Source organism: Physeter macrocephalus, chromosome 10 (assembly GCF_002837175.3).
Source record: "Physeter macrocephalus isolate SW-GA chromosome 10, ASM283717v5, whole genome shotgun sequence".
Lineage (NCBI taxonomy): Eukaryota > Metazoa > Chordata > Mammalia > Artiodactyla > Physeteridae > Physeter > Physeter macrocephalus.
The window spans coordinates 8341405-8366450 of NC_041223.1; the positions used below are offsets into that span (position 1 = coordinate 8341405).

Sequence of the window (25046 nt, forward strand, 5' to 3'; positions counted from 1 at the left end):
TCATCTGGGAGTAGGATACTCAGCAATAGAGTTGTCTTCTGGGTATGAAAGACCTTTTTCTGTTGCACGGCTATTCATTATTTCCATTTTTAGCGCTATCCAACATGCCATTTGCAAATGAAAGATCCAGTTACAATATATGAATAGGGTGACAACTGAGAAAAGAAAGTGCTTTCTTTCAGGACTGACATCTTCCTTTGCAGGGAGCCTATATAAGAAGCTGCAACCCTCTTCAGTGACATCACTGCCCCTCCCACCCTCTTCTTCACTCAGGCATCGAAAGAAAAGCCGGTGACAGATACGCAGTCAGAAAGTGGCATCCAGCCCCCAAGATGCTGGCCTTATCGGGCCGGTAGGTTCATTAACTACTGCAGGTTCCTCTAAGACTTGACGGCAAGGTCGGCCGACATTCCATTCAAGGCCACACACGTGGGGACAGTGGGGACAGTTCATGTCCCCAGCTGTGCACAGCCCCTGCCCCGCCCACTCGAAGCAGCCACTCATCAGCCTCTGAAATAAGCGCCCTTCCAACGGAGGAAAGGGCCTCTCTCACAGTCGCTCGTTTCCTAACAATTCACTGAAGGGAAAATCTGTGCACAGATATTTACACTCATCAGTGTAGACATGGAGATGAAACACCGCCAAATGTGGGTTTCAGCCCTGCTGTCCTGGAAGGCTGCTCACCACGGCTGCCTCTTCCCGGCAGGCGGCCGGCGCTGAGTCCTTCCCACGGCATTCTTGTTGGGGCTAAAACTCCCGAGTTCCCACCCAAGAACGTCTAGCTAAATGACGTTCAACAGCTCTGCACACAAGCCTCCACTGCCTACTTTTTATGATTAAAGAACAGCCTCTGAGGTTGGTGAAGTCTAGCCACATTCTGATGTGAGAGGCGGCTTTGAAGCAGGCACTCACATAAAGAGACCTGAGCCCCAGGATGAACGTGAAGAGAGGTAACCTCACAGCAGGTGGATCTGACTGTGTCTTCCCAGAGCAGCCAGCCCTGAGGAACTCCAATCTCCAAATGCATTCAATGCCACCCGTCCCCCAGGCCCCCCCAAGAAACAGGGCGCAAGAACTAGGATCTCTGACGAATGACGGCACCACAAAGTGACACAAAGTGGCCTGCCCGGGGCCAGCTCCAGAGTCAGCAGCTAAACGAGACGGGGGCACCCGACCTCCTGACACTCCTCCAGAGCACAGGTTGGAACAGAAGCAGCCTCCAAATTTATTTCACTCAACAAACATTTCTTGAGCACATACTATGCGCTTGGCCCAGGCTCTGGAGATACAAAGATGAGTAAATCATTTTGCCCCGCCCCGGAAGAGCTCACCATGCAGGCCAGGAACCACAAACCAGGTCTGCCCTGTGAATTGCACGCTTACAAAAACACGAATAATTGCATGAGAGAGCTACTGAAAATATAATGTCACAGACATTATTAATTCCCTGTGGGCCAAAGAATTGTTAAATTGAAACCAGTGTGTGCAAAGAGGACAGTCTTTGATTCAGAATTAAAAAGTTTGAACTGGGCTACACTTACAGCTCAAGTCCAACACTCAGCAGCCCCAGGATCTGGCTCCAGGATTATCTGACGACCGCCCAGGACGGCAGTGCTGTCTGTGGTTCGCCTATTGCTGTACCACACAGGCTCCTCTTTCCCAGAGTCATACACACGCACATCAGTTTAAGTGAGTGAACACGACCGTCTCCTTGGCTCATTTGGCAGAATGCCTGCCATTTGCATCCAGAGAAGGGGAGGGCAGCACTTCCACTGTATCACTGGAGACAGTTCTTTATCCTGGGCACCTTCGTGTATTCGGTCACAAACCCAACAACCAGAAACTGTAATTCAGTGTTTCTTCCTTGGCTAACAGGCTTCCTGGATTTGCTGACCTCAGACGCTGCAAGTAGGGTGGAGACCAAGGCAAACAGCCATTTCTCGGGAATGTTTCCCAACTGCTTGCAAAGCTTAGGATCACTCATTCCAAGTGCCTGGGTGTCGTTTATTCATGAAATTTCAAAGCTGAAAGGAACCCTAGAACCTCAGAAGGAAGCTTAGAACCTGAGGAGGTTCTTAGAACAGAGCCTGGAGCCTTCCTGGGGAGCCCCATCATTGTATGGCTGAGGGGCTCCGAAGATCACAGCTCTCACTGTTGGCTGAGCCGGAGTCTGGGCTGCAGGCGTGTGCAGTGGAGATGATTACGGTTTGATGGATTAATTATGCTCTAAGTTAAGAGATTAGGGAAGGAGCACATCTCAAGACAGTGGGTTAGAATTTTCAAATTCCACATCAGTCACCTCTATATATAAACAAACTAGCAAGCAAATGTACCTGGAGATGGATGCTCTTTTCGATGAACTACTGATAGAAAAGACCAAAACGCATGCTCGGGGCATGGCTTCCTGATATGTCCACAGACATTTCCTATGAAAGGAGTGCCAGGCAAGAAAGGAAAGAAGCCATGCTTTGGTTTTCAGGGTTTCATAGTTTCACTGTTTCAGTGTCACATAATTTGACACCTGTTCAAATCAGCTTTTGAGCCAGTTCCTATGGGGGAGGGGAGGCTCCAAAGCTGAATCCAACCCCAGAACAGCCCTCGGGTCTAACCACGCAAGCAAAGAAGCTTTACGTGTCTGAAGTCAGCCTTAAAGAGAACAGCAACCTTTCCTCAGAGCCACGAGGAGGGAAGGGAGCCGTGAAGGCTTAGAAGTCAAGAGGGGGAAGACAAGAGATGTCACCCTGATGACCTTTACTTCCCAGGGAGGCAGGAAACAAAGTTACTTGCTAGAAGTGAGAGGAAGGCAGGCGGGGGGAGGAGCCTGAAGAAAGTGGCCAAATTTTGGACTAGCCACTGTGGGAGAAAGAAAGGAAACTGAGTAAGGCCAAATAATTGCCTAGCAGAGCCGAGGGCCCAGATGAAGTTAGAAAACCAGCTATAAGAAGCTGTCACAATGCATATCAGCTTAGCTCTTTATTTCTCCCACAAGGCTCACGCAGGAGGGAAAACCAGAGAGCTGGGGGGAGGGGGGTGTCTGGCATGGCCATGCTGACAAAAGAGTGCGGTTGAAATGCTGGGGACCCAGATAAACTAAGCAAGAAATGAGCCAGGAGACGGCTTCTGGACTCTGGAAAGGGGAAGGGTCTACAGACCCAAAGCTTGATTGGATCCGAAACAAGCTTCTGACATGAGAGCACTGAAGAAGTGAGATGATGGGGAATTTCATGATTCTAGATTGTGGAGGGGAGCAACTTCATCTTAAGGGACGGGAGTGAGACTATCAAATGGACCACTGTCACGGAGGTGGATGCAGTCCAGGACGTAGGCGTGGCCAGGCGCCCAGTGAACCAAGTGCCCTCAGGCTCTCTGGATTCAGGGAGCAACCTGAGGGTCAGGGGGCGACTGTGATAAGGAAAGGAACGGCTGCACCACGGGTATCATGCCAGTCAGTGTTGGTTGAAGATGGCCTAAGAGAATCGTGAACTGTGTGCTGAACTTGGGTCTGAGCTATAATTGAACTGAAAAAAAAAAAAAAAAAAAAAGTAGTAAGCTTCATGAACTAAGTATAATGTAAAGAAAATATGAGGCATAAATCCGACTTTTATTTTATGTCTCGTTTGAAAACCATAACATTATTAAAAAATACATGGGATCCTACTGAGAGCTAAAATTTCCCAGAGGAAGAGCTAGTGAAAGCAGATGAATTGCCCTCTGGGTCCCTGGGCTGGCTGGAAGCAGAGGTGACCGTGGTCCTCGTCCTGGACCGTGGTCCTCATTTTGACTCCCAGCGCCTGGTTCTGCACAGAGCAGATTACCCAGATCCCGTCACAGGAAAAAAGCTAAAACAACTTCAGAAAAGTCTGCAGGAAAGCTAAATAATAGGATTCCGATGTGTGAAGGGACTTGCAACATCTCTTCCCTGGGGACAAAACAAAGGGAGATGGGTTTACATCTCAACAGGAGAGATTTTACATTTACATACGAAGAACACTTTCTAACAAAAAGATATGAGATGAGCTACCCAAAGAGGAAGTCTAAACTTCTGCCCTAGAGTTGCATTTTTGCTTAGTCCTATCATTTTCTGAGTCCTGAGTGTCCACGTTTGCTTGAGTGACCATCTGAGAATCACTCAGGTCCAGCCCACCTCCAGGACTCCCTGCACGTTTTTCCTGCCCTCTTGTGGCTTCTCAGACAGTCCCCATAGGGTCTCAGCCATCTTATCGGCACCTCCCAGGCTCCGCCACCCTGCTTGTTCTATTTCACAGTGCTGTTGGTTTTTCAAAGAATTTATGATTATGTTACAGACTAAATTTTGTGTCTCCCCACCCCCCCAAATTTTTATGTTTAAGACCTAAACCCTAGTTACCTCAGAATGTGACTGTGTTTGGAGACTGGGCCTATTAAGAAGTGATCAAGTTAAAATGAGGTTATTACTAAGGTGGCCCTAATCCCATCTGACTGGTGTCCTTAGAAGGAGCAGAAATTTGGACACACAAAGATACCAAGGATGCATGCCCACAGAGGGAAGATAAGCCAAAGAGAAAGACAAATCTGCTGACACCTCAGGAGAAATCAAATCTGCTGACACCTCAGGAATCTTGGACTTCTAGACTCTAGAACTGTGAGAAAATAAATATCTATTGTTTAAGGTAACCAGGCAGTGATATTTTGTTATCGCATCCCTACCAAACTCATACAGGTTGTATGTATTACTTTTTGCTTACAGGTTTATTGTCTTTCTTTCCCACTAGAATATAGTCTTCATTAAGGCCATTAAGGCCCTTTTCTATCCTATTCACTATTGTGTCTTTTGCACCCAGAACTCTGCCTGGAAAGCCGCAGGCCCTGAATGAATTAATTAAATAATTAAAGTCCTATTTTTAAGTAAAGACAATGAGGTCAAGATAGATTCCAGCCAGCAAAGGAGGCCTTCTGAAATCTGAACTGAAACCACTGTTTCCAGCAGAATAAAAGAACGGATTTTCCTCTGGTTTCAAATAAACACCGGAAGAACGTGAGGTATTACTGATCAAAAAGCACTAGAGCCAACCCTTGGGGCCTCACACCAGGTGCAGATGCTAATGTCTGCGTTTCTAGGACAAATCCCTTCCTTTGCATGAAGATACCTGGAATTCAGAGTAGTACTTCTTTTGTTTAACAGGATTATCATATATTAACAATTTCCTCAGAACAATAGCATAGCATATTTTCCAGGCCATATTTAAAAAGGTACAGATGCATGTTGATCCCTTATTGCTAATTTCTCATCAATTATTTTTTTAAATTTTCATTAACAATGAAATGTAATTTTTTTCTGGAGCACTGTAACCAAATCTGTGCATTCTGGATATGCATTTTTTTAAAGTTCTGCTTTATATCATATACTGCAAAAGGTTTTGGCCAGCAATTTCTTCCAGCATCTTTTTTAACATAATGTATGGCAAAACAGTGTTATGTATTATAGCAGAGCATTCTTTGGCATCTAGGGCCTACAGAGGCTCCTGCAGAGAGAGGTTAAAGGATCTCACAGTCCGTAAAACCAAGAGTGAGCTGGGGCATGACTGTCTGTGGTTCCCAATTCCCAGGGTTTCTGTCACGTGTGCTTACTCAGAAAGGACACACACACCCACTCTCACACACACACCTGTTTCTATTAAAGAAGGCATAAGAAATTAACTACTGAAGAAAAAGAAAATTACTTATTCTAAAACTGCCATTCAGAAAACTCTATCAGGAAGATGATAAAAATAAAATGGTTATTTAAAATACAAAGTATACGGGCTTCCCTGGTGGCGCAGTGGTTGAGAGTCCGCCTGCCGATGCAGTGGACACGGGTTCGTGCCCCGGTCCGGGAAGATCCCACATGCCGCGGAGCGGCCGGGCCCGTGAGCCATGGCCGCTGAGCCTGCGCGTCCGGAACCTGTGCTCCGCAACGGGAGAGGCCACAACGGTGAGAGGCCAGCGTACCGCAAAAAAAAATAAAAATAAAAAAATAAAATACAAAGTATAAAATTCAAATACAAGGCACAGTAATCTGTCAGTAAAAGGTTTATGTGTGCCTGTGAATGTTTACATGTGTATCTTTAGGGGAAGACAACCTCTGAATAAACGTCCTTTCCTATTTTGCACATTTTCTATGTGTACTACCTTCTTGACTCTTTTACTGTCAATGTCTTCCAAGGTTTGATCCTTGGCTTCTACTCTTGTCTCTCCTAATTCTCACCCACTCATCACTCTCCCTACTTTAGTTCTCACTCTACAGCATGACTCCTAAACCCACGCCTACCTCTTGCTTCTCTCTTCCAGCTTTCAGGCCCTCATCTCCAATCACCTATAAGACATCGCCACTACATCCCCTCACATCCGATGTATTTAAACAAGAACATATCACCTTTCCTAGAAATCCAGTGTCCTTTTCTGGTTGTTTTGTTCTTCCACTCCCTTTTTGTATAAAGCAGACTTTGAAAACTGCCTACACCCATCAAATCTGACCTGAGAAGCAGATTAGGGTCGTTGGTTTCCACATACTCACCTTCCTCTCAACAACAATACCAGATTGATGTATTTAAAAACACTGCTTGCTCCTTGCCACACTGCCTTTGGGATATCACCCAACCACACTCTGAAATAACTGCTTTCATTTTGCATTAGCGTTTAACCATTAATCAAATATATTCATGAAGCACACAGGAAATGTCAACACTTCTCTCAACAAGTAAAACAATATGGCCGGACAACGTCAACATCCAAATGATAAAACACACATACATACAAATATGGAGCAGAGGTGGAAGGCAGGTTATCTAACATATCACAAAATATCCCATGGATAAGAAAAGAGAGGAAGTCTTGATGCAGCATATTAGCCAATAAGAGCCACCGTTTGGCGGGCCCCATTCATTTCTGCATCCACAGGTAGAAGAGCTGTAAATATCCTCATCGGGCCAGGACTGCCATCTCAACCACCATATTTGCCTGTTAACAGCTCAACAGCATCCCCAGATGTAGACGAAGACATGCCCCCACACCAGCACATGAGAGAGCAGTGAGGAGCGAGCAACGCTGGCTGCAGTCTGGTCCATCCGGCGCAGAGCAGATAGACCAGAACTGTGCAGCACGTGTGTTAGTTTAGCGATGGAAACCAAATGAAGGTTTGTGAGCACGTGTGTGTGTGACAGAAGCACAGCCCTCTTTTGAGATGGTGCTTCAGTGAAGACATGAACCAAATGAGCAAAGAGTACCTGTGACGGTTTCATTAAATGGTCCGGGACCCTTAATGGGAAAACCATCAATCTTGATCCATTCACCTCCTAAATTAGGAAAATGTAACTTGATAGTTAGAAAGGAGGACTGTTGGATTGTCCACATTTCAGCGCATCCCTAAACGCATATTTCAACAGTCTCTTCAACAATCTTCCAAAGGATCTGCTCAGGCCATACGAGTGACTAGGCCCCTAACCTGTATGGACAACACACATTTTTGGTCTTTTATACATAGTTTACTCTAATGAGTACTCCGAAATTTAAGACAAAACGCTAATAACCTACATCGAAATTATTTTAAAAGAAGGGATACATCTCTCCTAGTTTTCAATCTTTCAGCTTGCCATACAAGTCTAAAAATTTCTTGTTTGGGAACTCTTTAATGATTCTAGATTTGTATTGACCTGATGAAGCAAAGGATCTCCCAATCTAAGGCACAAAAATACAGCCTCCAATTCTAGTTAAGACTTACCAGGCAGGCTTTCAGCTCTGTAAACTGGACGGCTCACTCCACTGTTGTTTTCTGCAGTAACCAGCACAAAGTACACTACCCCCGGCTCTGAAACATATGGTTTATATCAAGCCACCGTTTCACATCTCCAAGAATGACAATTTAAGTCACCGTCTTCCTTATACCAGTTATAACCAAATATAAAAATCTGAATTAAGTGACCAGTCTAACTATAACTTTCTCTCTTTTCTTTAATCAAAATCACTGACATTCATCCCAGGCAACTGAAGCACACCTGACCCAAACAACACAAAATTTATTTAATACAAAGTACATGACATGTGTAATAAACCTGGATTCATGAACAGTCAACAAGAAAAGCTTTTGCGTTTTTTTAATGTGAAATCAATGTAGGAAACAGGCATGCACTGTCCACTAGATAACTGGTTTAACCCACAGTGTTAGTAACTACAAAGAATATTTCCCAATGGAAACTCCAAATGGCAACCTCCAAAAAATAGTGTGAAAATTTCAGTGTAACTCATAAAATTTAGTGCATGGGAAATCTTCATTGCAGTAAATAAAGCTACATGGAATTTTCCTCTTTTCATAATAAAATATTTCCCTTACTATGTGTACATGCTATCTTTGACTATTTCAACAAATGTCTAGAAAAACATTTCCTGGGATCTTGGATACGCTAAGCTTGAAATAATTGGGCTTCACTTTTTGACATGCATCTACAGGTCAAGGACACATAGCGAAGGTCTCTTTGGCTGAGATCCTGAAGTTGCTGGGACGCAAAAGGAAACCCAGACACCGTTTTACAAATGGAGGGTACCCTGAACTTGCAGCTTCAAAAAGTAAAACGTCTAGTAGTGCTGGTTTTCCTCCAAATGAATTATTATCTTATGAAAGGTAAGTGAAGGTGCCAATTCCTTGAAGAGATGAAAGTCTGTGGGCACTTGAGGGCATGAAGGGTTGGAGAGGTAAGAGCTCTGTCAAAGGCAATAACGTTAATTGCATTGCTCAAAGTGAGGAGCATTCCTTTCACAAAACTTCAGTTCTCAAGCCAGAGGCCCAGGGGCAGCCACACATCTGGGACGCCTGCTATGCTCAAGACTGGCCCGCCTTCTGTCTGACCATGGCAGGGCCCGGTGGCATTGAGGGTTTGGCACGACCTGCCGGACTAACTGGGAAATGCTCTAGGTTCAGACAAAAAGCAAAACCAGGCTTCGCCAGGCCTGGTTTCTCTCTTCACTCTGAGCTTACTCGTATTTCAAAGAAATTTCATCAACGTGTCTCTGATTCTGTTCAGTTAACTCATCAGAAAGATGCTGGGGAGACACTCTCAGTTTGCAGTGAGTTCTAGGGCTTTCTTTCTGCATGTTTTTCTTCTCTGCAGCAACCCTAACAACCCAAGGGCTGAGCAAGAAAATGTGACGCTGCTCGTGACTTTGGTGGCACAGAAACTCCATTTAACCTCACAGTAGGACTCTGTGGGGCCCTAGTGACGTGGAGGAGATTCAGATCCAGTGAAACGTATGTTTCGCTGGAACCACGAAGACGGGAATCTGTCCCTCTTTGTCTCCCCTCCGTGCACTTTCTGCTCTGCTACCCAGAAAGCTTAATATCACAATGCAGGAGGTGGAGAAGGAGTAAGTGTACTGGATGGTGACCAGGAAACTAAGAAGCCACGAGCTGGTTTTGATCCACTGAAGGAAGGCAGCGGAACGCTAACGTGGCCGGCGGGGAACCTGGTTGTCACAGGTGCTGACTTCTGTTACTTCCTGTGACCCAACTTAAGGTGGGACCATGAGATGACTGTAGAATAAACAGGGTTTCAGGCCAGTGGGACCAAAAAAGCAGAAGATAGAGGATCCACTGGAGGCAGCTCAAAGCCTAAGTTCAAAACCACCTACACCTGCACTTATAAAGGAATATATTTAGGCAAAATGCTAAATACCCCAAACTTCCAGAATCAAATCTAATGGCGAGAAATGTTATACCTTTGAACCACATGTGGCAAAGCATGACACATCACACACCCCTACAGGGACATATTACTTGAGTCATCCCTAATTATAAAATGGTTTATAAATTAGAAATCTCAAGATCAGGCTACAGACTTGTCCAGTTGTCAAGTTCCTCTGAGATAAAAAAGGGTCAACGTATTTTCCAAAAGCACATCCAGAAACTAAAAATTGTCTCCTACATCAATTTGGAGAGACATCCAGGAACACTGGACTTCAAATGCAGGTTGAGGAAGCCCATGGGCAAGATGAAGGCGGTTGCTTAATAGCCCCTGGACCTTGGCTGTCCCTCCCCAAAGAACCACTGGGTACCATTTCTGTCCCACAAATAGTCACCCTGAGAATGGAAGGAGAATGTAGGTGTACAGTTAGTTCTGACCGGGAACAAGACCAGAGTGTCACTTACCCACATCCTCAATAAGGAAGGAGTGTGTCTCCGCATTCACCTTGATGTATTTAAGACTTTTCAGTGACTTCCCATAGGCAATGTTGTAATGCTCCACGAGTCTACCGGTAGCATCTTTGGGTGGGTCCCACGTGACTTTCAGGCCCATTTTAGTGGACAGCAGTTTCACATGCCTTGGCTTCAGTGGGTGGTCAGCTAGGCAAACAGCGCAACTATCAACTCACGGGAAGGGCGGATTGGGAAATCGAATTTTTTCCAACGTTCTCTGACACGGTTAGCAAAAGAGCAAATGACTTTCAATCTGTCTGATCCTGAAGACTTTAAAGTACTGTCACATTTGGACATCATTACAGTGCGACAGCAAAACAGACATACCAAACCCACAAGCTTTTATGTATTTCAGGGCACAGTGGGTGGTAAATTTAAGCTAAAAGTAAGACAAATCAAAATAAACTCTAGGTGTTCTCCAGCTTGATCACGTTGCCTTGCTAGTGCAAGATTAACAAAATAGTAATTTGACATGCTCTCCAGAAGCATTCATGTATTAAATAAATTCTTAGGATTTTCCATGGTACAGCTGGACAATCTTTCAAACAACTCTTGAGAAGAATAAAATAAAACTCTCATGATCAGGAAGAATTTCCATTGTATCCAAAGTGAGATAACAGAATCATTCGTTTCCACAAAGAAAACAAACCAAGATCAACACCTTGAAAGAGAGGTAACACGCTGGTTTTATCTGCATGTAGCTAATTTAAATGTTTCCATATTTTGTCCCAGAAGAGGAAGGACAAATTATTAAGAAGCACATTTTTATCTCCAGTTATGAAGTTGCAAAAGCGTGTTCTTGATTTTCAAAAATAACCAAAATGAAACATAATATTTTGTCAAACAAAACATCTCAGCTCATAATGTAAACGATATTGCAATGCAACATAATATAAACAGATGCTAATATTCACGCAAGAGTCAATTCTGGGGCAAATCTGGATCTGAAACTGATTATTCAATGATGCAAGGCATTCTCGGGGGTGGGGGGAAGTAATCTTAAAAACCCAGAAACATTTAAACTTAGTAACATTAAGAAAAATGAATTTAGACTCTCATAGAAGAAGAAAGGGGAAAAGGAGTGTTTCGTGATAACATATAGATTGGTTAGTATGTGACTGAAACACTAATGAAGATTCTGAACAAAATAAGTATGGCTGATTCTAACATATATCACTTATTCTTCCCCAAATTACCCTGCTGCCTCAGGAGTAAAAATGATAAAAGGAGAGAACTCCTGGGACCCCCACTAAAGAAGTTCAAGGAATGAAAAAATAGAGTATGAATATAATAATTTTCGAGGCACTAAAGAAAGAATGTCCACTTTGGAGACAAAAACACAGTGTCAGAAGATGAGCACGGACCAGACCCCAGAAAGCATTCCTTCCGCAATGTCAGAGGTGAGGGTCCTGTAAACCCGAGATGGGAGAAAGCATAGACAAGAAGCTTAAAACCATCGGGGAAATTCTGAGTTGAGGAGACAATAAAGATAGCACACTAGTGAGTTTCTGGATATTTAAAATTAGCAGTCATGGTGACTCTGCCATAATTTTCACTGACCCTTCCTCGCCTAAGAGAAACTTTTCAGGATTTACTTTGTCTGAGGACCGGGGCTCCCTTTCCTCAGTTTCCTTTATATCTCCCAAGGTTTCACTACAAAAACCTCCCCTCCTTCTCTGCCACGTGTCTGACCTTTTCTAGCTGCAATCCCCATTTCCCACAATAGCAGAAATGCTGATCTAGGAGAGGGATCCAGATCAGCATTCTGGTAGCATAAAGTTGATACATGACATACACTGGCTCCTTATTTATTTTTAAGTGTTCTTAGAAGCTTAGAACAGACCCTCCTGTCTGCTAGATAAATGAAGCACAGAACCCACTTGTAATAGTTTTCAGTATTCTCATCTGATGAAGGAGACACAGGGGTATACTCCTTAAAGCCATGTATGCCATGAACAGCTTCTCCAAAGAGAAGGACAAACCCAAAGTCAATAGAACAGGAATCACATGACCCAGTACAGGGGATGCTGGGAGGGCACCTCACAGAGTGTGTGTGACAGGTTAGGGCTGTGACAAGCTGTTTTTTCATCTCCGCAGAAGGCAAAATGAGGACGTGAGCTCAAGCTGCACCCTAAGGGATTTCAGAGGAAACAAAAAGAATTTCCTGTCCGTGTCCTTCCCCATCACCCCCCATTTGAGGCTGTCTTTGATGGAGACAGATGGTAAGGTGCTTGAGACAGAAGCAGCAGCCAGCAGAGTCTGCTATGACTCGAGCAATTTCATACCATGACAGAGTCATCCCCCAGTTCATACCAGTAAACCTCATCCAGATTCAAGAATGTTTTACCAGGTAGTGAGTGGCAAAATGATATTTGGATGATATTTCAGATACCTGGTAATTGCCAAGCTAGACATCTCCATGCCATGGCTCCCATGAGACCTCTATTGGTCCATCTGAGAATGAAAAATAGGGTCAGCACCCAGGGTTCTTACTTTTGTCTAAGTTCCAAACTCCAGGTCTCATTCAAGAGGGCCCTAAGCAGGCCAATTTGGTTGAAGGGTCCAAGTATGGATCCACATCTGTTCAAGGATGGATTTCAAGATTCCAAGGGCTCTGCAATGTCGGTCCTCAGAGAGTCCACAGAGTGGCCTCAAGGGATTCTCCAGGGCTGACGAAAGCCCTCGGGAAGGCTGGGTCCAGAGCTAGGTCCCACGGCTGGCCTGGTCTGCCCAACATCTACAGACTCATCTATCAGAGCGGACAGGGCTCAATCCCTCACCTGTCCCTTCCCCACCTCCCCACTCTGGCACCCCTCTGGGCATCGGATACTGACCACACACTCAGTACTCACTTAAATGGCTAATGGATTGAAGAGAAAGACGTTAGGATGGTTTAGACTAATGAGGTCAACCGAGGGTCCCCAACCCAAACACCTCCAAGGACAGGAAGATGAAGCAAATAAGCGAAGACATATTAAGGAATGTACACTCTGACCAAAGGCACAATTTACTTTCTGGCACCTGTTGACCAAAAGGAATTCAGGATCCAGATTGTCCAATATTCTGGGGATGTTTTTCTAAGAAGCTAGAAATCCTGATTTTTGTGTGAAGTCTCCCAATTTTATACTAATTCACTTAAGTTTTAAGAAACACTATATGAAGAAACACACACACACACACACACACACACACACACACACACCCCAGCTGGCCAGACTCAGTCCACTGGCAGCCAGCTGGTGACCTCCACCTTAACTCCAGAAGAAACCATTTAGTTGCTGATCCTGACAACTTCCCAATGTCCTGTGTGAATGCTGAGACTCCCGTGGGAGTCTGGGTCCATCAGTAAGAGCGCCAGGTCAAGGCGCATGCTAAAGTCTGGAAAAGAACCAGCACCAACCCAGCCCCTGAAGGCTTGAGGTACAGATCTGTTCAAGGACTCATTTCCCACCTCCAGAATTCCCTCTCTCTCTCTCCCAAGAGATCCAAAAGCTGTGAAAAAAACTTGCCTAGGCTCCAAGGAAGTAAGGAGGACCCATCTCAGGATGAGTCTAGGGAGGGGAGTATGAGGTGCTACCTAGGCTTCAACTACTCGTACAGTCAATGACTTCCACATGCCCAGCTCTGCCCTAACCATCCCAGACGGAGAGTGCCTACTGCCTATTGGATAGGCCCACGTGAGTTCCAAACTGAACGTGTTGAAAATGAAACTCTTGGTTCAGACTCACCACCCATCCTTAAGGGTACACACCTATCTGCAACAGCCGAAAATAAATATGTTCCTAGAAAGGGAGCTCTGTCAAGGGCTACTTCTCAGATTAAGAGAAGGAAAGTTCAGAATCCATTCATACAATGAATCAAGGATAAAAGTGATCCCCAAAAATGACACAATCCATGGGGAAATCCTGCTTAAGACTGTGATTCAGAATAGTAACTGGATCTTTCTGGATGCAAAGTGTTGTGTTTGTTTGTTTTGTTTTGTTCTACTTTTAAAAAATATCCTCCAGTTACTTCATTACATTCTCCAGACAGGCAAAAAGAGAAGGGAAGGGAGATGGATGGCAGACATGAGGGAGAAGTTGTGAGACCACCATTAACCCGCCTGCATGCTTCCTCTGTACCTGCTCCATCACAGCTTTCCAAGTTGACTGACTTTAGTCAAATCCGCTACACCAAAGCGTTGGCACACAGAGTTCAACGAATATCAGAGGAATGAATGAATACTTTGAGCTGGATTTACCGTCAACCTACCATCTAGAAACAGAACAGGAGCTGACAAACAAGCTCAAATCCTTTCATTTCTGTGACTGCACTGGACAGAGCAACCTCTCACAGAATCATCTAGACAAGGAGGCTACCCCCCAGCTGAGGTAGGAAAATCCACCGATAACATGTTAATTGGTAGAACCCAATATTTTCTGAGACAATAACTGACGCAGTCATTACAAGAAAAATAAGTATTTCTTCTTTGAGTTTTCTACTGCATACTTACTGAGGGAAATGACTCAAACGATAGTTTGATTTGACTTGAAAATTAAATCTGAAAAATAGATTTGTATCTCAAAACTCACGGTCATATTGTACTACACAATTTATAGATTGACGTTAAATAGCAATGATGGACAACGATGATAAAGGGCCTATATGTTTCTCCTGAGCTGATAAATAACAAATCACATACAATTTTATCTCACCTGAATAAATGTGTGAAGGAGCTTTTCCGGGATTTGAAGGGTAGGGGACAAAAGTGGTCCTTATGAACATTTGAGCTCAACCAATTTGAGAAAGTAGATAAAGGAGTCAGAAATCAAACTATCAGGTTTATTGCTGAGGAGGTTGCACTGGAGAAGGTGGATCTAATGTGTGACCTCCATCGCGCCTCCTGGCCCCTCTCCCGTCCCCCCTCCCATCTCCAGTCCTGGGTGGACACAGCTGAGCCTGCAGAGCAGACCAGCTCAGGACCACTGCCTCACAGGTTGGGTGAGAGCAACAGGCCGGGGCCTCCACCCAGCGCTCCCCATGGGTAAGCAGGATTGGAGCCGAATGCAGCCTTCCTACAGCAAAGCAGGCTCCAAGAGGACACCTGTGTGCCTGTCTCTTCTAAGTCGTGAATGCCACTGAGTTGAGAAAGTAGACCAGTGGAGACTGGGCTCCCACCACTCACCCCTCCAATCAGCACGCCTCAAGGAGGGGAGGGAGCACAGGATGAGGACAGAGGCCAAAGCAAACATCAAGAGAGGACAATGGAAGTCCCGGAGCATCCCCAGAAGCTTCTTCCCTCACCCCACTGGGCATGACCTCAACCTGAGGTCAAGCGTGGCTGCCTCTTCAGAGCGAGGGTCAGGACCACTTGTCCCCCCTTCAGAGCCTCCCCCAGTACTAATCACTGTCCCACCATGTATCTTCCTGGGGTCGTAGGTGGGGACTGCCCCCCCCGGGGTCCCCAAAAAGCTCTGAAATGAGGAAGGCTCATTCTTTAACCAAGTCCAAAGCCAAGTTGACCTCTAGCCTGAAAATCCACTTCTGGCCTTTTCTATTTCAATCCCAAATTTTGCCCACCTCATGGTGTCCAAAATAGCCCCACGGGATTTCAGCAACGAGATGAAATGACAGAATAAAGATACTCTGAAAATATAATACTAGCAACATAAAAAAGTCCCCGTTTCAATTTGTCTCTCCTATTACAAAAGTCCCGGGGAAAAGGTAAAGTCCAAGAGTCAAGGCTTCTCAGCCTCACAGCTTAAGTAAAATAGAAAGACTTGAAGTCCAAATTGCTTTATTCCCTTACTTCTTATCCTGTTTAGCCCCAGCCAGAAGAGATTCATTCAAATGCCCAGAGGGGGTCAGGGTTCTCTCAGAACTGCAATCTCTGCCATCTTTCACTGGAATTGGTGTCGATTCTTCAGGATTCCCTGGACTAAAATTAATTGAATCCAAAGTCTCTCAGCTCCCTACGTTCCTAAAGAGTCCTAATAAGACCCTAAAATCTCTGCAAGGCAGGGAACCAAAAATGTGCTGTGTGAAGGACACATGGTATTTTTCTCTACCCAGTGAAGCCTCCCCCAATTCTCTGGTAACAGACCTCTGGTCCTGTGACCCAGCCAACCCCCAAAACTTCACAGGAATTGTTCTCATTGGAGCTGGGCCCTGAGCACTGCCTTTGCTTTCTGTTGGCATCGTGGGTGACCAGTGCTTGCTGTCACTCGGCAAAGAGACCAGAGATGGAGAGAAGGAGCCCGGGCATCCCTAAGACCAGCTCAACCCCTGCCCTTCCCAATGTACGGTTCCACAAGCCATGAATTCTGGAATTTAAATTAGTTCAAGTTGGCTTTTCGCCACTTGCAGTCAGAACCTAATGGATTAAGAGCCTATTAATCAAAGTCTTCTATGGAAGAGTCAAAAATAACTTTTTTGAAGCTACCCCAGCAGCCAGTACATTTGGTCACAAAAGGCTGCCAGTGCAGACACACCCAAAGAAATTAAGGCAAATACCAGCCAGGGATGGCTGCCATTCTTAGCTGAGGGCGCCCTGTAGCCCACCCAGTCTGGCAGTGGAGGCCAAGGAGCAGGAGAGGACAAACTTGGTTACGGAGAAAACCCCCAAAGGAATGTTAAAAGCTTTGGCAATAAACTGGTCCCTTAAAACCCAAAAATGCTAAAATTATTTCTTAAGTATACCAAGGATTGCTCTTTAATGCAAAAAAACCTTCAGGTTTGTGTAAGTCTGTCTACTGCTTCTTTGTCTGAAATTCAAGTTTGACTTTCCACTGAAAACCGCCAAGTACTTCCCAGACTCTGAGATGAAGAAAACACAGATCTCAGTGTGACCACAAATGTTTGACCAAAAATCCAATCGATACGCCAAAAAAGGTTAGGGCGTACTGAAGTCGCAGTGTAGCTTGGGGGAGGAAGCGATGTGATCTACAGATCTGACTGGGATTCCGAGGAAAGCTGGAAAAATTCAACAATTATCCATAATATACCAGACAGCACAGGACTACCCAGAAATGCAGAAACAACCAGATGGTTGGCAAAACATGTGGGCAAAACACTGAAATGACTGCTTTTAAAATAATTTTTCAAATGGATGTTGGAATTCTATTTGCCAACTAGTTATGACCCTTCCCTTCAAAAAAAAGGGGAGGGGGGAAGTACGTGGTGTTTTACAACTGTGCAAAGTAAAACTGATAATAGTAAAATCTACAGGTGACTGATTGAGTCTTCCACCTGGAAATCTGGGGTTGGGTAGACAGAGTCAGAGTATGAAAATAATGGCCTGGCTCCTCTTCTGACATTTCACGCCAGGCGTGGGGTTCAACCAAAGTGTTCCCCTCGGTTGGCATGGTTCTTTAGGTATAACTGCATAAGAAGTGAAACCAAACTCTAGGTCTTTGGGGTCTTTAAAAAACACTCCAGGGAGCCGAAAGAGCTTTGCAGACAGAACCTCTGACCCCACCATGGGAATCCACACAATGCGGGCCTCACGCAGAGAGAAACACCAAGGCAAGCAGGTGTTCCGGGTCCCTCGGGAGATCGAATGTAGCCAGGGCTCTCCGGACTTTAACTCTGGTTCACGTCCCTCAAGACCCAGTCAGTTTCTCCAGGTTAATGGTGACTTACTGGATTCTACATTCTACCCCATGCCCCCCAATATGGCAAATATGTCCTGTCGTATTTACCTGGTAAGGGTGTATGTGAGTAGAGAAGCTAGAAGATTCCAAAGGTCCCGGGCAGCTCTTGTGTGCGGCTGGAGCATCAGTCCGGGTGTCCTAAGGACCGGAGGGGCCAGCTGGGCCCTGGGTGCAGCCACACTCCTGCTCACCTGGCCAGCAGCCTCTGCTAAACCTGAATTCCCTGCAAGGTCCCCGGCCCCTCGGGCATTTTCCAGTATTTTGATAACAACAAAGCATCATTCTATTCAGAGGAAAAGGCCAAATTCATATGCGTACATGCCACTGTGCTTATAAGGGCGCTGGATGGTCACGGAATACAATTGTGAATCACATTTTTTCTCCATCAGCTCAAAGAAGCCAAATGGTGAAGCCATCCAAATCTCAAAATTCGAGCCGCTGGCTAGTCTTTAAGTGGCGTTTGTCTGAGTCCATTTCCATCCTCTCTTGCTGGCAGCACCACTGCACCCGCATCCAGCTCTGTGCAAGCCTCCTCCGCCCTGCGCCAGCTTCAGACAGCCTCGTGTCATGGGCTGAGCTGGTCCCCACACTTGGCTTCGGGAAACTACTCCCCTTGGGGGCTGCACACAAGCTGGTCACGCCTGAGGCCACCAGGCACTCCTGTGGGCACATGGGGACTTCCCAAGGGAAGAGCCCAATGCCACATGGGCAGCGCTTTCTCCCTTGTCCCCTTCTCCGCAGGAGATGGCCCCCAACTTCCCACCCAAGGCCACTTGCCCCCTCAACGCAGCAGCCACAGTCCCTCGATGCTGCTAAACAACGCTGTCATTCCATCACTCTCGCATCACCTCAAGGGTTAACAGCTCCCGATGGACAAAGTTTGCTTAGAATGTTCTAGATTCTAGGTCGTTTGTTTGTATTTGGGGGGATACTGGGGTGAAGAGTGGAAGCCAGAATACTTGCTAATATAGCTTAACCTCATTTTATTCCCCCTCATTATCTTCTTTCTTTCTTCTCTCCTGACCCCCAGCACCTTGGGAAAGATCTACAAAGCAGAAAAACACAAAAATTGACCAAAAAATGAAGCAGCAAAGAATTCTGTTTCAAAACAAACAGCAAGCGGCTAAGCCAAAATCAAATTCTCAAGCCCAAAGGATACTCTTTAAATGAATCTGCCTTTTCCCTCAGGATGTTTTCTGAGACGTTTTAAGGTGAATTTTTATTAGTCCCATTCAAGCCAAGTTTCCCAACTAATTAAGAACAGTTTAGCAGTTTGCATCGAATTCAGAAACTGCTGTATAGACACTGTGGGTTGGGTACCCAAGAGCCACGCCCAGCTTCTTCTTCCTCCCTTGCCTTCTTCTATAGTAGAGGCTGAGATACTGAATATGCATAACGCTTCAGCTTCCCCTATAGCTAAGGGTAGTCATGTGGTCAATTCTAGCCAATGACACATGAGAAAGTTACTGCTGCCACCTCCGGGAAAGCATTAGCAAAGGGTCAGGATCTGCTGTCCTATGCTTTTGCCTTTTGTATCTTCCTCCATTTCCCCCTCCCCGGGATGTCAATGTGATTCCTGGAGATGCAGCTGCCATCTTGGAACATCAATCAGGTAACAGGTCTGAGGATGATGACCTGGCCTGGGGTGGCAGAGTGGAAATACAAAAAGATCCTGGGTCCCTGAGAACCTCTCTGCCCCCGAGTTTATTGGTGAGTAAGAGAAACAATTCCCTAACCTTTTGAGCCACTGCTCACCAGATACCGTGTTATCAGCAGCCCAGTCCATTGCTACCTGATATCATCATTTCTGGATCCATAAAAACAAATCACTTTTTCTCTTGATTTCTAAATGAGAACTGCTTTAACTTTAATTTCTTTCTGTTTGTTATTTTTAAGGGATCCACTCCAGGAATTTAATTTTTTTTTAAATTTTATACATTTGTGTCTTTTTTTTTTTCCCACACACACTGAGGAATTTAATTGTGACAATGTCAATGATTTATTTGTCAGTATGCCATGGACTTGAGTAAGTACTTCTACCCAGATCATCATGCAGCCAGAAAGGGTGAACTTAACCAGCAGAGGTGGCAGAATTTGAACATTAGGAGTTAAGGTTTTAAAGCCCTTGGCCATTTTATTCAGGAACCAACGTAGGCCAAAGCTACTATTCCAGAGACAAAAACAAGAATTTTTCCCCATCTAAACCACCAGCTTTCCAGAATGGTTTAGGGAAATGTAATTGGAGGAATTCCCTAGACATATTTATCTATGACAATAAGAAAACAAGAGACCCTAAAAAGAAAATGCCTAGATATGAGAAGGGAACATAGGACACCCTCCTGCTGTACCCTACAAGAAACCAGTACTTTCAAGGCGTTTGTGGGATCTTTTGCACATTCTTGAAATTCAATTCGCAGCTGAGAAATAGCTGGTGCAGCTTAAACTCAGCCTACTACAAACTGCTTGACATGCCAGCCAAAAAAAACTCCCTGAAAATTCATTCCTTGTCCCAAAATGTGAAAGTCATTGTCTAACTATGTTAAACACTTGGGCATTACTGTCGCTATAATTACCGCTCATCTTACTCAGAAAGCTCCCTGAAAAATACCCTTAGAAGAGAGGCCAAGCAAATGTTGTGGAGAGGAAGGTATGAAACAGAGTAAATGAGGCAGACATGACCAGAAGCCAACCCCACATGGACCCAGTGACAACCCAGATTGCTAAGGATAATCACTTTCTGACATACATTTTCATATTTAAAATTTTTAAATATTTCAGATAATCACTTACTGGTTACGAATGGGCAGAGGCAAATCATCTATCGATGAAGATGAAAAAATGCACAACACACCCAATGAGCAGAAAGTTTTAAGTTTTGCAATGGGACCATTTGTGAAAAGGAAAAAATAGAGAAGTAAAAGAGAAGGAAGGAAATGAACATTTGTTGTGTACCTACTCAGTGCCAGCCATTTCATTTACTTCTGCAACAGATATTTACTGAGCACCTACTACGTGTCAGATTCTGGGCTACGCGCTGGGGATCCAGAGGTGGTTAAAAAGAGTTCACATGATCATAACCACTAGCTCTTGAATCTCCGTAACAACCCAGTGAACTGTGCTTTGGTATCCTCATTTTTATTCAATATTTTGTTTTTATTAAAGCATAGTTGATTTACAATGTGTGTTCATTTCTGCTGTACAGCAAAGTGACTCAGTTATACATGTATATACATTCCTTTTTTATATATTCCTTTCCATTATGGTTTACCATAGGATATTGAACATAGTTCTCTGTGCTCTACAGTAGGACCTTGTTGTTTATCCGTTCTACATACAAAAGCTTACATCTGCGAACCCAAACAGTATCCTCATTTGTAGAAATGAGGAAACTGAGTCTTAGAGAGTTGAGTGACTCGTCAGGGGCACACAGCTAGTAAGTGATAGTGGTCACTTACTAGACTCGGGCCTATCTGAAATCATAGACCATGCTCTTCCTACTATACCTGGTTGCCTCTCAGCTGTCATTATAACTACAAGGAATAAATGTAGGCCTGGAGAGAAATCAGAACCAAAGGTATAAAACTGAAAGTGATTAGCAGAAGCTGAATTCACTGGGACACATGAGCTCACTGCCCTGAACGAGCTCTTGTAAGCGTCAGGAAGGTATCATGTCGCCAAATCCTCCTTCTGGGTCCTTCACTGACGCTGCTTCCAGCAACAGCTGAATCATATGCTCCTCATGGAAGTACCTCCCCTGTCCTCCCTGGCCCACAGTCTCCCGCCTTCCAGGACACCGTACTCCCTGGTTTCTCTTCCCCAACACTTGTCTCCTTCAGCAGCTCTTTGCCAGAACTCAAAACGTTCAAGTGCTTCCAAGCCCCGCTCTGGACGCCCCTCTTCTCTGCGTACCCTTCCTGGGCCTTCTCCAAGTTAGCACATCCAGTCCCAGGGCTGCAGACACCATCCATGTGCTGATGGCTCCCGAATTCATAACTCTAGCTCTGGCTTTTCCGCTAAGCACCAGCGCATCCAGCTGTCTACTTAGCATCTCCAAGGAAACCCAAAGAACACTGGTGTCTAAAGGAAGACTGGGACCAAAATGTTTTAAATCTGAGACATTAGTGATAAAGAGGAGAACCAGGATTCAAAGTGCATCATGGAAGGCAGGAGTGGGGAGATTTCCAGGAAGAAGGGAATGTCCGTCAGTGTCAAGTCAAGTGGAGGCTCAGAAGAGCTCATTTTTTCTCCGCTTGTTATTAGGACATGTCCACTCCCATTCAAAGGCCCCCAACCAAGCAAATATGCCACCGATGTTTCACTCTGCAAATATCAAACTTAATTCGTTCCTTTTCTATAGCTACCCTCCAAGGATTTTTGTGAGAATAAAATGTGAAAGAAAATCAGAAAGCACTCAATAAATGTGAGATACAACAGTAGGAAGAAGAGCCACAAAAGGACCAATGTCACCAATTACAACCCAATAGAAGACGACCCGGTAGGATTCCCAGTACCTGGGCTCTTGGCCAGCGCCCCCTCCTCACACAGCAGGAGTGGGCTTTGGCTCCTCATTTCCCTCAATCTCAGGAAATACGCTTACGTAATATACTTATTAGAATTTTTAAATCTTGAGAGTTGAAAGTTGGGTAATCTGATCCAATCTCCCCTCTTCAAAATCTGCTTATCAACTGTGTGTCTAAAATGGCCTTCTGTGCTTTCCATGACTTAGATGGTTCTACCCAAATTCCAATAGGTTTCCCCCACCTTCAAGGGTATGCATCTATGAATGTGTTACTCAGTTGGGTGATGCAGGGTTATTGGGCAAAGGCACTGACCAGGGATACAAGCGAGGTCATCACAGATATATAAGAAAGGCAGGGCTTCCCTGGTGGCGCAGCGGTTGAGAATCCGCCTGCCGATGCAGGGGACACGGGTTCGCGCCCCGGTCCGGGAAGATCCCACATGCCGCGGAGCGGCTGGGCCCGTGAGCCGTGGCCGCTGAGCCTGCGCGTCCGGAGCCTGTGCTCCGCAACGGGAGAGGCCACAGCAGTGAGAGGCCCGCGTACCGCAAAAAAAAAAAAAAAAAAAGGCAAAGGTCTTCAGTCTCCTGAGGGAAGCACTATATTGGCATCCAAAAGGAAGAGCAAGGGCATCCGACATTAAACATCAGCTGAGTGCTGCTAACAAGAAACATTATCAGGGCTCAAAGGTCCTCTTCAGACTAGGATGATCAGAGAACGAAGTACGGCGTCAGTGGAATTCAAGGACAGCCTTTGCTAGAGGTTTCTCCCATGAGTGGAGCACTGGCCACTGCTTTCCACAACTTGGATTCTAATAGGACATTTAATCTCTTAAGCCTCTAACCCAGCCTACCCTTTAACCCTCAGAATGTTCCTGAATTGCTGCCTGCAAGGAAAGCTCATTACAACTTCAGAGCATCATCGGACCCTATGGAACTCATCCCAGACACCCCTCATGTTCTACAAGAGACACACAATCTGCTCAGACAGTAGCCGGTGCCTCACCTCCCAGACCTCTCTCTCCCTGGGTGTTACAGTCAAAATGTCATCATGACAACCGTAAAATAAGATCAGCCCAGGTCTCAGGAAAGTCAAGGAGCTGAGTATTCTCTGCCCCTCTTTTCTCTTCCCTTTGACTATGGTTTGCTTGGATATCTATAGATATGTATGTGGATTGTGAGAGTTATTCAACGTAAGAAGATGCTTCAATCCTCCCAGTCTATCAGAAAATAATAGAAAGAAATTGTTGGGTAGGGTAGAAAATAGTATTATAAACAGCAGGGCCAGGGAGGTATTACAGCAGAAAGAGAACGTGGTGGCTTTCCATAACACAAAGAATGTCAGGGAGTCAGACACTCTGGGAGAGCAAGGCTGCCACATCACACCACCTAGAAGACTCCACTAGAGAATACAACCCAGATAAAAGAAAGACAGCAACACATCCCCACTTTTACTACATAGGAAAAATACGTAGATTGTGTCAACTTCAAAGTGCACCCGCCAGGCCAAGTCCTCGGACAAATCTGGTGATTTCTCTTGCTGATCTTACAATTCTATGGGCATCAGTGTAAAAACATTCAGAAGTTAACACTCTATCTGGCAGGTGGAAGTTGATTAGAAAGTACTGGATGATCCTGTATTGCTAGACTGATCACATTTGATGCCATTATTTATTGTTGCATCAATCCCAACTTCTTTATTAAGTCTTTGTAGCCTGTGCCTTAGAGCCTAACAGAGTTACTTGCCCATAGAAGACCTGATTTAACTATTTAATTACTTACTCTATGAACGAAGGCTTTAGCCAGGCTGGATCTATGAATTAGGCTCACTGAATGTGCGTAGGTGTTTGGAGCTCTGGGTTGACAGTTCAGCATACAATGCAACACAGTGACTCATATCTGCCCACTTCTCAACTACGGCCCAGTGCTGGAAGTTGTGTGAATTCTTTCACCTACTGAAAAGGAACCGTGTTGGTATGAAGGCATACCACATGTTGTGGGTTGAATTGCGTCCTCCAGAAAGATGTGTTGAGCCCTAATGCCCAGTACCTGTGAACGGGATTTAGAAACGGGGTTTTTGCAGATGTAATCAAATTAGGATGAGATCGTGCTTGACTAGGGTTGGCCTTAATCCAGTATGACCAACATCCTTATAAGATGACACACGGGGAGAATGCCACGTGACAACGGAGACAGAGATTGGAGTGACACATCTACAAACCAAGAAGCACCAATGATTCTGGAAACCACCAGAAGCTAAGAAAGGAAGGATTTTTCCCAAGAGCCTTCAGAAAGAGTATGACCTTGCCCTGCAGATTTCAGATTTCTAGCCTCCAGAACTACGAGAGAATAAATTTCTGTTGTTTAAAGGGCCACCCAGTTTGTGGCCCTTTGTTAGGGCAGCCCTAGGAAACAAGAATACCATGTAAATAAAATTCTTCGCTCCCGCTGCAGACGGGACATCCAACACAAGCCAACACTCCTCAAAATTCGTGTGCTGACTCCACAGGTTAGAGTGAGAGGGATACAGGGGCCTGCCCCACACCCACCAACCACACAGATCCTGCTGGCCTCAGGTCAACATCCATAAAGAGACTGACTGTATAGCATATGTAATTAATACCAAAGAAAGCATATCCGATCATTCAGTGAATATTTACTAAGCACCCACTATTTTCAGGCAGCGTTCCAGGCAATG

The 25046-nt window shown here is 45.0% G+C and overlaps 1 protein-coding gene across 2 annotated transcripts in view; it reads right to left on the reverse strand.

The window, feature by feature from the left end:
* FNDC1 (fibronectin type III domain containing 1) overlaps positions 1–25046 on the reverse strand; it is a 96097-nt gene that overhangs the window by 61164 nt on the left and 9887 nt on the right. Inside the window, exons 1-3 of one of the 2 annotated variants that reach the window (XM_007111972.4) lie at positions 10154–10452; positions 7736–7822; positions 7242–7310 (exon numbers count right to left, since the gene is read on the reverse strand). The exons of the other annotated variant lie outside the window; for it this stretch is intronic. Coding sequence (XP_007112034.2) covers positions 7242–7310; positions 7736–7822; positions 10154–10301 — 304 coding nt within the window. The 5' untranslated portion in view covers positions 10302–10452. Of the gene's footprint in view, positions 1–7241; positions 7311–7735; positions 7823–10153; positions 10453–25046 lie in introns of those variants that run through there. 2 annotated transcript variants of the gene reach the window in all.